Source organism: Nycticebus coucang, chromosome 4 (genome assembly GCF_027406575.1).
Source record: "Nycticebus coucang isolate mNycCou1 chromosome 4, mNycCou1.pri, whole genome shotgun sequence".
Classification (NCBI taxonomy): Eukaryota; Metazoa; Chordata; class Mammalia; order Primates; family Lorisidae; genus Nycticebus; species Nycticebus coucang.
The window spans coordinates 70,193,604-70,207,893 of record NC_069783.1 but is presented as its reverse complement, the minus strand read 5'-3'; the positions used below and the strand labels follow the sequence as shown (position 1 = coordinate 70,207,893).

General features: G+C 52.1%; 1 protein-coding gene across 24 annotated transcripts in view; it reads right to left on the bottom strand.

Moving 5' to 3' along the window:
• The window catches only part of DYSF (dysferlin), a 232,013-nt gene that overhangs the window by 86,130 nt on the left and 131,593 nt on the right, over positions 1-14,290 (bottom strand). For 22 of the 24 annotated variants that reach the window (XM_053587263.1, XM_053587273.1, XM_053587276.1 and 19 more), the window contains 4 exons: positions 7,223-7,404; positions 5,119-5,259; positions 4,394-4,423; positions 3,021-3,050 (listed from right to left, as the gene is read on the bottom strand). In XM_053587263.1, coding sequence (XP_053443238.1) covers positions 3,021-3,050; positions 4,394-4,423; positions 5,119-5,259; positions 7,223-7,404 — 383 coding nt within the window. The remainder of the gene's footprint in view (positions 1-3,020; positions 3,051-4,393; positions 4,424-5,118; positions 5,260-7,222; positions 7,405-14,290) is intronic. The other 2 variants (XM_053587265.1, XM_053587269.1) reach the window with 1 other exon arrangement.

Below are 14,290 nucleotides of genomic sequence, written 5' to 3'. Positions count from 1 at the left end.
GTGGATTTGGGGGTGCTGGAGAGTACCTTGGGCACATCTAAGAGTAAAAGCCATATACCCTCTCGTCTGGATTTAGAAGGGCCGATGGAGTGACATCTGGTCGGCATCCTGAGCCAGCAGTAAAAACAGCCAAGAAGCCTGCGATGCCTTCTACCAAGGCCTCCCCTGGCCCTGAAGGAGGGGAGCCGCAGAGCAAGGGTAGTGCTCTGGACCACGCTCCCCAGTGGGGAAGACCCCCCCCCATGGGTCTTCCTCTACACAGCAGTCCACATCCTGGGGCCCCTGAGTGTTCAGGATCCCACTGTCACCTCTGCTGCTTCCTGTGCGTGCTTGTGTGTTCATCCTCACGAGTGTACACACTCGCACACGCTCACACGTGCAGGCACACACTCTCCAGTTCTCAGGAAATCTAAAATTGCAGTTTCTTTGAACTCATTCCCCTTGGCAGCTCGGACTGCCTTTGTTCTCCAGACAAAAAGGAAAAGAAACAGACAGAGGGCTCAGAAAAGGCAGGGAGAAGGAGGGAGCTGGGGCCAAGGAGCAAACAGAGGAAGGGAGAGTGGGAAGAGGCTCAGAAAGAGAGGGAAAGACAAAGACAAGGAGACAAGCTGGATTGCTGGAAGGAGGGAAGGAAACCCTCCCCACCCTCCCCTCCCTGAAGGGGGCACGGGTCTCCACACACCCCCAAAGCCTCAAATGCAATGCAAAAATCTCTTCCCCATCAAGAAGAGGCCCAGACACGGATGTCCCAGATGGCAGAAGGGAAAGTTTGTAGCTCATTGAACTGGCCCCAGGCCATGACACACCCCCGGCCCATGGCACTGCTGCTTGGGCTCCTCCCCCACCCTTTCTGCCAAGACAGTTGGTACAGGAGAGGCCCACTTAACCTATCCCTCAGAGACACTTACCCATCTATTCCTGCTGGCCCCTCTCTGTCCCAGGCACCTATCACCACAGCTGTCCCAGGAGACCTGAGCTAGTCTCTCCCCAGCCCCCAGGTCCTAGTCCACACCCCTGCAACCAGACAGCTCCTTCACATCCACTCTGCCCTCTGCTCCCAGACACTCAAGGACTCCTATGGCCAGTGCTAAGCTCCCTGCCTGGCTTTGTACTGCCTAAGGGAAGGTCTGAGCAGGGATCAGGCTGAGAGCCTGGGAGGAGGTAAATGAATTTGGGACACAAGGCAAGAGATCAGCTACAGCAAAGCAGGAAGATCCTGCTGTGCACAGGCTTCCTATAGGACCAGCTGCAGCCACAGAACTAACCCTCTGCCTCCACCCAGCCCTGGGGATTCTTTGTTTTTTTTTTTTTTTTTTTTTTTTTTGGAGACAAACTCTTACTATTACCCTGGGTAGAGTACAGTGGTATGATAAAGTGATTCTCCTTCCATAGCTTCCCAAATAGCTGGGACTACAGATGGTGCCCACCACCACACCCAGCTAATTTTTTCTATTTTTAGTAGAAACAGGGGTCTCATCCTTGCTCAGTCTAGTCTCCTGACCTCAAGTGATCCTCCCACTTCAGTCTCCCGGAACTCTAGGATTACAGATGTGAGCCACTATACCCAGCCAGCCTTGGGGATCCTTAAAACCAGATAGGACCCAGGATTTTGACATGAGGCTTAGCCTTCAAGTAAGGGGGAAATAAACTAAGTTAGAAGCCCCAGAACTGAGGTGGGGCCCCAGGCGGGGGGTGGGGGAAGGGCATTTTTCTGGGGTTTGTCCCTGGACCATTCATCCCACTAGGCCTGCGACCCTTTCAACCTGTACCTCAGCTGGCCCTGTGCCCAGCACACCCAGGATTTGCTCTCCTTTGGCCCTGCTGACCCACACCCAGCCTTAGCCTGTGGCCTGGCTGGCCCTCTTTAGGGTCTGGCCCAAAAGCTACAGTTTGATTTGCTTTCTGACAATGAGACTGCAGCCAGATCTCTGCTCTTAGAATCTGAGCCTTCACTGTTATATATTACAAATCCAGTTATTAAGGATTTTAACTTTTTTTTAATAACTCATCCCTGAGCTGGGTCTTCTTCAGAGCAGGCTGTGGGTTTTGGCCACAGAGTGCTCTCAATCAAGACAGAGGGCTTCATGCTGCTTCCCTGGACGGGACTTTGCCTCCCTTTCCAAATCGGCAGTCTCTCGCAACTGCAGCCAGAAGCAGGAGGCTGCCTGTCAGGCGCAATTACGGCCGGCTCACTTGGCGGACCCCACCTTGGTCCGGGAGCAAAAGGAAGTGAGGTAAGGGGTGCGGGGCCTGTGGATCCCACATCCTGACCCTGCACTTTAGGTCCAAATTGCACTAAAAATGTCAAATGGTGTCCGCTGTCAGCCTGGGGATTCCCTGATGGCAGGAAGTGGTTGCCCTTTTCCCAACTGCCCATCTGACCAGGGCTCTCCTTCCTGTCTCTCCACCCAGCCTCTGCCCCTGGCTCACTCCTGATGAGCTGCTCACAGAAGTACAAGAGGCCCTGGAAACCCTGTTTCTCACCCCCACCCCCTATCACAAAGAACTGCCCTTGCTTTGTCTAGAAGCAAACTTCAAACTTCTAGTCCCTAGAAAGTCCCAAACCAGCTAGCCAAGGCCTAAACTGTTCCTTGGTCCCTTGGGCCAAAGCCATGTTTTCCACCTTCTTAAGTGCTACATCTAGCTAATTCTGTCTCCACCAGAAAGGCTTAACTATTCTGGCCTCTTCTGAACATTTTATTCTTGAAAACATGCCACCTGCTACTCAGCCAGATAAGACTTCGCATTGCTGTCCATGTAGGATGGGTGCAGCTGGCCTCTCAAGAGGACAGCAAGTCTCCTGAGGCCAGAATCCACCCCCGCAGGACACACCCCAGGCAGCCCTGGATCCACACAGAGTATGGAGAATAAAATCCAGACAGGTTCCATGTAGCAGATAGTTGGTGTGCAAGGGAACCTGGAGGCTCCAGGGCATGTGCTCATAGACTGGTCTTCACCTCCCCACCATCCTGCCCACCCAGCCCAGACACACACACCGCAGCCTCAAAGGTCTAGCTCACCTCATCCAGGATCCTTGATGTATCCTGCACCTGGAATGCAACCATGGGAAGTTCCACATCCCGCAGATGGTGAGGAGAAGAAGGAAAAATTCTCCATTAGTAACAAGGAACATTAGAATGAGCCCGAGATCAGCACATTGAATGTCCCCACTAAGAAGAGCGAATAGAAATCGCCTCCCATCAGTGGTAAGGCTGCTGTGGCTCTCCTCCACGCCCTGCACATGGTCCCTGAGAAAGAAGGTGTAAGGGATGCTGATGTGGGGGATTGGTGGGAAAGGCTAAAGAGTGAACCAAATCCCAGGCACCTCTGGAAATGACAGGAGAAAGAATGACAGCAGGTAATGGGAAGGGTCTGGGGGTCTGCACAGCAGCCCCAGGAGGAAGGCAGGCCTGAGGCCCCATAGCAGCTGCTCCTACTTGGCTGTGGACTTGGGGAGCCAAGGAGAAGCCCCCCAGGAGTTGCCAGAACTGTCAGCAGGAGCTTGGACAGGACAGGGAGGAAGACCAGGAGGAGTGGGGGATGGTAAAGGATGGCTCACTTGGTAAGAACTGTCTGAACATAGCATGGGCTGCCTCATGAAGGGCAAATCGGAGTCCAAAAAGAGCGCAAATGACCACTTCTCTGAGCTGCAGCTGAGCCCAGGCTGAAAAAGCATACTATCCAGTCAAGGGTCCACATTTTCTATCATGACCCTCAGGAGAAGGAAGGAGAGCAGCAGTAAGGGAATGAAGCCCCCGTTACTGGAAGAGGAACGAAAATGGAGTCGTGGCACAAACAAGTAATTGGGAAATCCATATATGGCATAAATCAAACTTTCTGAAACTCACACGTCCATCAGAAGCCCCTGGAAGGCTGGTCAATACAGAAGCTGGAGGCTGAACCCTTAGAGTTAGCTCCAGGGGGTTTGAAATAGGAACCAAGAATCAGCCACATTTTCAGAAACTGAAAGTGTGTTAACAGAAACCAGTCCCAGTTGCACATCAAAATCCCCCTGGCAATGGTAGATACCAAGATCTGGGTGAGGCCTGAACACAGATGATTTTTAAAGCTGCCGAGGGGGTGTGCTGCCCTGCTGACAGCCACTAGGCTGGTGACCATGAAGTTCTTTCCCTCTGGAATTCTATAGTTCTCAGACTTCTCAGGGAAAAAAATGGCAGGAAAGGCCTGAGCTGGGCAGGAGACTCTGAGTAAGACGAGGACCCTGCCCCAGTGACCCACCCAGACCCTCCTCTGCCAGAGGAGCTTTCCAAATGGGCTCAGGCAGTTTGGTGGTTGTATATGTTCGACTGCACTTCCTAGCCCAGAGGAGGCTGCTAACACAGGGATGCTGGAAACAGTCTGAAGAAGAAAAGGTAAGAAGACTAAGACTTACCTCAAAACCAGGAATATGGTGGATAGCCGGCTAGGTGGAAGAAAAGGAAAGCTTCAGTCATATGCTTGTCACCTAAAGCATATGCCAGTCACCCTCATGACATCCACGGAGTAAGTATGTCAGTAATCAGACAGTTCAGGGGTTGGCAAGGTGGAGGGGGGTGCAGGGAAGCTAAGGTGGCAGTGTGCTGTGTCCCCTCTAGACACTCCATCCAGAACAGCCCCCTCCTATTCAGTTTCATACTGGAGTTCACATCATACTAAGAGGAGGTTTGAAGATAGAGCTTGACCCAAACCTCGTACTTCATAGCAGGGAAGCAGATGCCCAGGGCCATGCAGCTGGGTGCCAGTGGAGTCAACACTAGAAGGGGCGTCCTGCCCTTGCCTGCCCCTGGAGTTCTCCCATCGCTGCAATTAAGGTACCCTCAACCCCAGAGGTCTTCCTCCCAGAAACCACAGCAGGGTACAACCCCATACCCAGAGGACTCAGACAGTCCATATTCCAACCCCCATGATCTACCCCAATATTAGATCATGTCTGATTTGGGGTTCAGAAAAGATGGGCAAACAGCCTCAGCAGGAGGCCTGGTGACAGAGAAGGCTGTCCCAGGGTCCACTGAGTGGAAAAGAAGGGTGTGTGTATAGCCCCTCCCCCATCAGGACCTTCCCCACCTGTGACCCTGGGTCCTGCCTGGGTCTCAGGGTCTGAATGTGGATTAGCCTCACCTTCTCTCTCTGGATGAGCTCAAAAGAGACCAGTAGCTCGCCTGATGGCTGGCTGCCCCTCATCAATGGGAACCAGGCCAGCCGGGGCATCCGTTCCAGACTCGGCTGACATATGCAGCGGCCAATAAACTCATCTGCACCCTAAACCAGGTGTGAAGAGAGGAAAGTCAGCATCCCCCTCCCCCAGGGCTCTGGAGCAGCCTCAGAGAGATCTCCAAGCCTACAAATGGCCTCCTGAACTGGAAAGGGTCTCCGAAGTCAGGCAGCCCCCTCATGCAGAATGGTGAAGCCTGCCTTCCTTAGAGATATGCTACGTTTGAATTCCCATTACAGTGAGGAAGTCCCTCTGTATATCCAACTGGTGTTTATCCTGCTGTAATTTAACCCTTAACTGAGCAACTTTAGTTGCTAAGCCCATTAGACAATCTCCCTGCACTAACACCCTCAGCAGTATAGATGCCTCGTGTTTCCAAGGACCTTTGTAACCCCTGTTTGTTTCACCCTTAAATAGCCCCACTTTCCAAATGGAGAAACTGTGATCACACTCACCAAATTAAAGAGTCTTGCAAAATAACGTTTTACATCTTATCATTTCTTTGCTCTGGCACCTGCCCTTGTCTCTTGCTGCTCAGAGGATAGAGTCCAAACTACTCTAGCTCTGAAGGCCCTGGCCATGGATGGGGCAGGAGGCCCACTCAGAGCTCTGGCATAGCCAGAGGGCCTGTCCCATCAGCCTTCCAGCTCCTGGACTTGCTCCTTGTGCTTAGTCCCACTGACTAGCATCCTCCCAGCCACCTGCCACCACCCAGCTTCCCTCCTCCTTCTGCTCCCAGAGGTCTTAGGGCTCGTGCTCTCTAAACATCCCAAATAGACTCTTCCTGCAGTTGCTCCTCCTACAGCACCAGCCTTTCCTCCACACACCCCCAGCTTGGACTCCCCAGCCCCGGCCCACGTTGCCCCCTGCCAACCACCCCACTACCACCCAGTGTGGCATCTGACACAGCCACACCCTACCAGGGCAGCTGGCATCCAGTCATGGCAACTCCTATTGAAGCATCTTCCAAACCTATACCCTGCTCTTTCATCCCACTGCCACCCCCAACCCAGCTCAGTCGACTGTCCCCAGTGACATCCAATCTCCTCTTCTGAACATGTTGCTCGGAAGCTGTCATTCCCCCTGCCTCCTGGCCTCGTACTCTTTACTCCTCCCTCCTGACCTGCCCCCGTCAGGCACCCTGTCTCCCTCACCCTGTGCTAGAATGTCCCTGCCCCACCCCACACCCTAATCCCACCTCTCCTCCTCCTCTGGGGCCTGGGGCTTCTCAAAGCTGTCCCTGACATTCCAGCCCACAGCAATCTCTCCTGGGAACCTTTTAGAGCTAAGCTGTCTCATGCAGGAGCACTAGCCACCTGCAGCTATTTAAACTTTAATTTTACTTCGTTAAATGAAATAAAATTCCATTTCTCGGTTGTACTAGTCACATTTCAAGTGCTTACTAGGCACACGTGGCTAGTGATGCCTACACTGGATAGCACAGCTCTAGGGCATTTCCATCATCTCAAGCAGCGCTCTGTTGGATAGCTCTGATAAGAGGCCCTGCCTATGGCACTGAGCTGTGTAGCACTTGGGGACACAATGTATTACAGAGAGAATTTCCACTCTGTGGGTGGGTCTCACCTTCCACCTAGATAAGGAACCCTAAGAGAGAGGCCACTCTGCCCAGAAGGCCATGGCTTAATAGATATTTGTGCATCCAACACAGCTCCTTGCTGGAAAGAAGGGACTGGCCTGGGATCACAGAAGCAAGTCAGAGGCAGAGAAAAGCCAGGCTCCTGACTCACAGCCAAGTGCCCGTTCCAGAGATGTCCCCTTCTTTGCCATGTTTAATCAGCAGTGTCTGTCATAGGACACAGCACATGTGCTAGCAATCCATTTTTAATACTCTCCAGTAGTTTTAATTACTCTATAGCTTGTGGAGTCAGGGAAGAGGCCATCAGTCTCAGCCCTAGGGAGCACCCATCCGGTTGGGGAGCCCAGAGTCCATGGAGACCCCACCTTCAGGGTTGGCACTGCAGGGATAAGGTGAGAGGTGGACAGACTCACATAGGTGTCGTGGTCATACACCTCCACCACGATGCTGGGCGGCTGCTCAGCAACAGTAGCTGGCTCGCCAAAGATTTCGATCTCATAAAAGATGAGTGTCTGGTCCCAGGTAGGGTTCAGGGTATTCTTCACTACCACTGTCTTCTGGCTCTGGTGCAGAAAGGAGACGATTGCATAGGGATCTGTGTGGGCCGAGACAGGGAAGGGAGACAGGACACAGTAGGGATTATGAGGGCCACCTGCTTAGGGGTCTTGCAGGGCCACAGAGCTGAAGCAGCAACATTAGGTATTGGTTTTCCCCTGAGGGCTCTCCCAGCCCCTTCATAAGTCCAGCGGGCAGGTCACCATGGAGAAATGGAGCCTAGGTCCCAACAAATGGGTACAACATTCAGAGAACTTCCCCTTCTATGCTGCTTCCTGGGCTGGCCTCTGGGGCATCGTCCATTCATTCATTTGTTTGTCCAAGAAACATTTATTGAGTGCTTTCTGCATGCCAGGATAGGGGCTAGGTGCTATAAACCAAGAATACAACTTGAAACAAATGTAAAATTTTCACAAAGCAAATATAAAATTACACCTTGGGGGATCAGAGCCGTGAAGAATAAAGTTCAGTGAAGTATATTAGCAAGGGATCTGGCTTCCTTGAGAAAGGATAAGCAGAGCAAAGATGTGGGTCTCTAAGAGCTCTGGGATGTCACCAGACTGAGGTGACTGGGTCTGCATTTCAGCAAGCTGATGAACAGACTGGAGGGCTGAGGCTACTGCAATGGTTCAGGTGAAGATGGGGGCTTAGAAAGGTATGGAGCACTAGATAGAGCTGTTGAGCCACAGGTGGTGTAAGAGAAACATGAAGGCCCCTACAGCTTCCTGCTGTCCCCCAAAACTCCCATCCCAGCCTCCTAGCCCTGGCCACACCAGCCTGGGACCCAACCACAAGTCCTTCAGCCCCTCCCCCTAATAGGAAGTCAACCTAAGCGCTCAGTCCCATGCCTAACACACGCCCTGTACCCTTGGCACCCTGCTCCATCCTGCCCTGTGTCCCCTGAGCCCCACAGTCCAGTCACACCACTGCCACTAACTCCACATGTGACCTCCAAGGGGTCTCAGTGGCAATGGCCTCTGCCTTTCTGGCCTCAGAGGCTACAGGAATGTCCCAACACAGCCCTGAGACTGAGATAGGGAGACAGTGCTTCCCCACAAAAGGGAGAGGAGCACGACAGACTCCCTGGCCACAGGGAGACCAAGTGGTACACCACGGCCACTGCACAGGACATAGAAGGCAGGGGCAGGGGTGCTGGCAGGGAGTGACTGTAGAAGAGGTGGGAAGGTTGAGATAGGTGACAGCAGGGCTCCCATTAAGAAATGGAGAGAGCCAGGTCCAAGGTTGTGGCTATGGCCCACAAAACTAGATTGAAGGATGAGGAGCATCTAGATTAAGGGCATGACCATCCACTAGCTGCACAACAGTGGGTCTGGCTAATAGCAAGTAGCCACCAGCCTGGGACCAGCGCATGACTCATCAGGAGCAAAGCACAGTGGGGTCAACCATGGAGAGCTTCCTATAGGAAATTGGTTTTGAACCTGATTCTGGGGGGCAAAAGAGGGAAAGGAAGGCCCTCAGCAGGGGAAAGGATAGGGAAGACCTGCCTACCATATCTCACCGCTCCCACCTGTGGGAGCCTCCCTGGCAATGGGCTCCCCAGCCTTGCACCGGCCCTGGCAGGGCTGGCCCCGAGCCCTTTCTCTTCTGCCCCTGGCAGGGCCCAGTGGCGTCTGTGCGTTTAATGAAACCGTCTGGCTGTGATACCATCAGCTCCAAGCTCGGCAGAGAACCTCTCCTGGTTCCAGTAAGGGAAGGAGGGTGTGTTCCGATAAATAAAACCATATTAGAAAGCCAGCGAAAAAGCCCCTTTTGTTCCCACCCCCCGTGCTTCCCAATGCTTTATTTTTATAAGCACACGGGCCCCAGACCGACCACGTTTACACAAAGATCACAATTGCACATTGTAGCGGCTGTGCGCACTGTATTGGTGTTGGCAGCACCCCCCATGCTGGCCCCCGAGCAGGCCGACTCCTTCCAGCAGCCCCAGCAGCCCAGGCAATGAGCTCAGCGCTGGGGGGAGAGTGAGGAGGGGGTGGCTCTCAAACAAAAATCACCCAGACCTCCACACGTGCCCCACCCGCCCATGGGAGGAAAAAACACACAACAAAGGCATTGTAAAGAGCAGACCTGGAGGCCTGGGGCCTCAGACACTGGGCTACTGTGTGCTAGGGCCTGGCCTCTCCCCACACAGGGCCCAGCCCCTCCAAAAAATAAGGAAAAGAAATAGGGAGAGTGGGGGTGTTGCTAGAGCAAGGTGGTCAGTTGAAAAACAGCCAGACTCACAGACAAATCCCTCTTCCAGGAAAGCCAAGAGGAGAGAGGCAGAGGACAAGTTGAGGGGATGGGCTTCCAAGTCTATCCCAGCCCGGTTTCCCCCGGGGCCACACCCATCAAGCCACACAGAGCACCCTCGGCTAAGGTTGAGTGTGTTTGCACTGGAGCTCTCTGAGGACCATAGCTGCCCTGGGGAGCTCCAATTATGGACACTCAGGATTCTACCAGACTCCTTCACCACATGTGAGCAAGGGCTCAGTCACCAAGCCCCAGGCAGGTGATTCTAGGCTGGATCCAGAGCCCTGCACTGGGCCCTATGCTATGCTCACCTCACAGCCTTCCCATCAAGTAGTTCAGACCACCAGGGTGGGTGACAGGGCAGGAGTGGCACCCCATGTGTCAGAAGAGGGATCTGTACCCCAGAAAGACTAAGTTTCTCATCTGTGCTCATATGTGGCCATGACTAGACCCTCTGACTCTCAGTCCAGTGCTCCTTCCACCATGCCACACACATAGAAAGGGGCTGAAAGAGACAGTGAATTAAATCACTAGTAATCAAGGACATAAAAATATTTTTCCTATAAAATTAAGAAAAGTTGTTCAAAATTATAAAACCCAGTGTTGGCAAATATTTGATGAATAGGTACTCTCCTTTATGGCTGGAAGCAATTCAGTAACCTTCAGAAAAGCAATTGGGCAGCATACCCTGAAAAACATAAAACTGTTTATACTCTTTTTCCCATATTTCTGGGAATCATTCAAATTAACCCAAAAGCTAGATATACAAGATGTTCACGCGAGCATTATTTGTAATACATCATTCATTCATTATCCAATTATTGACTGGCTACTTTGTGGTAGGTTAGCCCCGTGCTAGGAATATGAAGATGAATGAGACACAATTCAAGGTCTTAATCATGACCACTGGTTGGAAATGGTAATGAGACAACAGCTATAAACATAATACAAAGTGATATGCAAGTAAATAGTGGCGTGCCCAGGTGCTGGGACCAGGGAGGCTCTAAGTAGCCTGATGGAATCCAGCCAGCCTTCCCAAAGGAGGTCTCCTACCTACATCTCCAGGAGGAGGCAGCCAAGGCAGACCAAGGAAAAGAGGCATTTAGGCACCCAGCATGGCACGCGTATGGGCATGGGCACTCCAGAAACAGAAAGCAGCCGGTCTGGCTCAGCAGAAGGCACATCAGCAAGGATAGCACAGTGAGAGGGGGAGGGGAAGATCACAGACGCTCTTGGATTTGTGTAGAGCAATTTGGACTGAATCCTGCAGATCAGTGTTTCCCAAAACGTGTTCTTCGAGTGGTGAGTTCTCTGGGGAGCTAATGAGTGCTTAAACAGATTAAACAGGCTCCTTCCCTGCAGCCGCCCAGAGCCTCTCATATGCCACTGTGCATTGTAAATCTCTAAGCGTACAGTGTTTCCCAGTCTCTCTTACTCAGGAACCCTTTTTAAGTGAAGCATTTCACAAGCCTCCAATGCACTTTGGAAAACACCTCCTTAAGCTCGTCTGGTGGATTGCCCCAGCCAGAGCCAACGTTAAAAAAAAACTGTACTTAAAAAGGGAGACGGGGTGGGGGATGCAGCATGATCGGAGTCCAGACATGGAAAGCCCAAAGCAAGAACTTCCCAGTGCCACCCAGGACTGAATCTGGATCCGAGGGGAAACTAAGGCAAAAACTGATCACCAACAGGTGACCCCACCTGTGGGCATCTGTGGCTCATCAGATCTCACTATGACCTGACCTGACAGAAGCATCCCTCAGGACCACCCAACCAGCACACAGCCTTGATCTCCCAGGAGCCATGAAGCCAGCAAAGAGGGGACAGGACCTTCTGCTTTCCTGACAGATTCTCCACCTTTGTAAATTAATACACAAGGTGGTACATGGTCTAGCAGCCACCTTTCATTGTCTTGTTTAGCCAAGCAATGTCTTCCAAGCCCACTGATCTGGAAGACTCTCAAAGAGAAGTTTCTGGGCCTCCTAAGCTAAGGGTCATTCCCTGGAATGTAGTGACCTCACCACAGGGCCCTGTCCGGGGTGGCAGCTTTGTAAGTAGAGATTGTCGCCAACTACAACAGGCGTTCTCAGCTGCAGGAGGCCAAGCAAAATTCCTTGGGGAGCAATCTGGCCAAGCAGCAGTTTCCTCCCCAATGCCCTTCAAGAAATAACAATCTACGATCAAGAGCAACACAGCTCAGACTGCTGTTCAGGGAAGCGATGCCACCCATTCCATAGCAAACGGGTGGGCAGCATGGAGCTAGGTACAGTGCTGATGACCTGTGATTTCTACATCCTCTCGAGTCATAGCTTTCCAGTTTAAAGCAAATCTAGCACATACAACAGATGATCACAAAGCACTGGCTAGGCCCATCCCCAATATCACAGAAGTCATTTGAATTAAGAATCATTTAAAATATTTTATTCCTAAATGGGGCACAGAGCACATGCATTCATAAACACACAAGCACATGTCACAGACACCCTTCCATTGGCCCAGAGAATTGATGCTGGCCGTGCGTTGAAACCCCACCCAAGGTGCAACCCTTAGGCTGTCTGGATGGTAATATCTTCACAATAGCCTCCTTCTCCCAAATTCAGTATTACTCAACAAGTGTTTTCCGGGCAACTCCTGTGCACCTTCTTAAATCCTCAACAAATGAGAAGCAAAAGATGGCCCCAGCTCCCAGGCAGCAGAACGCAGCACTGTCATGGGAGCCCACCAAGGGGCCCAGAGCACTGCTGATCAGAGCTGCTGGCAGTACTTCCTGCGGAGGCCCTCTCTGCGCAGACACCCAGCAGGCAACTAGAAGGTGCTACCAGTGACAGGCTCTGTGCTAGACCCTCCCTTGGTCCCAGACATTCCAGATTCACACATGCGTTTCCTCAGAGAAATGCCAGCCAGTGGCCATGAGCAGCCTCCGGCCGCCAGCCACCCCAGGGTCAGTTCCAGGGGAGAAATTGCTTTGGTTTAGGGCTTGGGAGTGAAAATAAACACTCTGGGTTTTATAGGTTCACCCGTGTTGGCTGCTGTTTTCCTTTCCAGCAGCTGCTCAATCGGGCCTTTCATTCAGAAGCCAGTGGCCTCTGAGGAAGCCCTGGGCAGTGCCCTCAAAGCTCAAGGGATGTTTATTTGGGGGAGGGGGTGGGGCAGGGATGGAAAGTGTGACGTCTCCCAGACCAGTGCCGGCTCACCCTCCTGCTGCAGTCCTCAGAAGTGAGCACTGGCTCCTGAACTGGTCCCTTGGAAGAGTTCCCTCCCCTCCTGCAGGGTCCTTGGCCAGTCAGGCCCACAGAGAATAGAGGCCTTCCACCTGGGCCCCACCTTGCCACCCACCCCACACTAACCCACTGCCTGCACCCCCCCCTTCCTGGAGGAGAGAGGAAATGAGGTTTTAGATTAGTCCTTCTTTTTCTTCTTAGGGTAAGTTCTACTTGTCAGAATCCTGGACAAGTTTCCCAGGAAGTTGCTGCTGTGAATACCCATCTGGCCCTGGCCTGCCAATTCTGGCATGTTGGTTGCATATAGTTTGCAGCGGGTGCTCTCAGGACTGTGGCCCCAAAGCAAAGAAGAGAAACTACTGCACCCACCATGCACCTGACTACACAGGGCTAGGGGACCGCCCGGTCACTGAGAGGACACAGGGTGGACCACATGTAAGTGAGGAGAATGGGCTATCAAGGATGAGAAGCAGATGGCCATCAATGCGGAGCCATTCTGTGACCAGGAAGTTGCTTTCATAGAGCTCAAATCCCCTCAACTAACTAGCAGGCACCCCAAAGATGCTAGCCCTGGGCTCAATTCCCAGCTCTGTCACTTGTCAGCTATTTTAACTCAAGCAATTTAGTTAACCCATCTGAGTCTTAGTTTCTTCACTTGTAAAATGAGGATGCTGAACACCTACTTCGTAGGACAGGCATAAGGGTTACATGAAATAATGTCAATAAAGCGCATGGGCACAGTAAGCACTCAAGTGCTTGTTTTTTAGATATAAAGGGCTGCAGGCTCAAAGGGAAGGCAAGGTCCCTTCCTGGGGGAGCTCATGGTCAGAGTGGGAAGGATGTGACAGAAATAGCCAGTGATCCAGAGCCCTTTCAGATAGGGCTCTTGAGAGAAATGCCGGCAAGGGGGTGGTCAAGTGCCAAGGAAAGAACAACCAGCTCTCCTTGAAGAAGTCAGAGGGCATCTGGGCAGGACCTTGAAGAATGACTAAGAGTTGACTGGGTTAAAATGGGGAAGGAATGCATCATAGTCAGAGAGAATGCAAGACCAGGCTTGTGTCATGTGGACAAAGGTCAGTGGAGCTGGAGTGGGAATGAGCAAAAGGTAAAACAGGTGAAGTCCACAGGGATCAGATCGCAAAGGACTATTCACCATGCTAGGGATCTCCTGGCCCTGGGGACATAACCTTTGAGGCCATTCTCCTCACCACCTTCTGACCCAGGCTCTTGGGTCAGAATCTGCAATGACCAGCAGATCACTGCAGACAGATCTGGGGATCTATCTGTCAGTGTGTACATCCAGAATCAGGGGAGAGATGTGTCTGGGTGGTATGAAAGGTGGCAGGGATGCTGGATGATGGCCTAGATAAGAAGGGACAAGGTCAGCAAGATATGGCAGTGTGACAATGAAGAGGAGAGAACAGATCTGAAAAGATTCAAGAGCCAAAATCC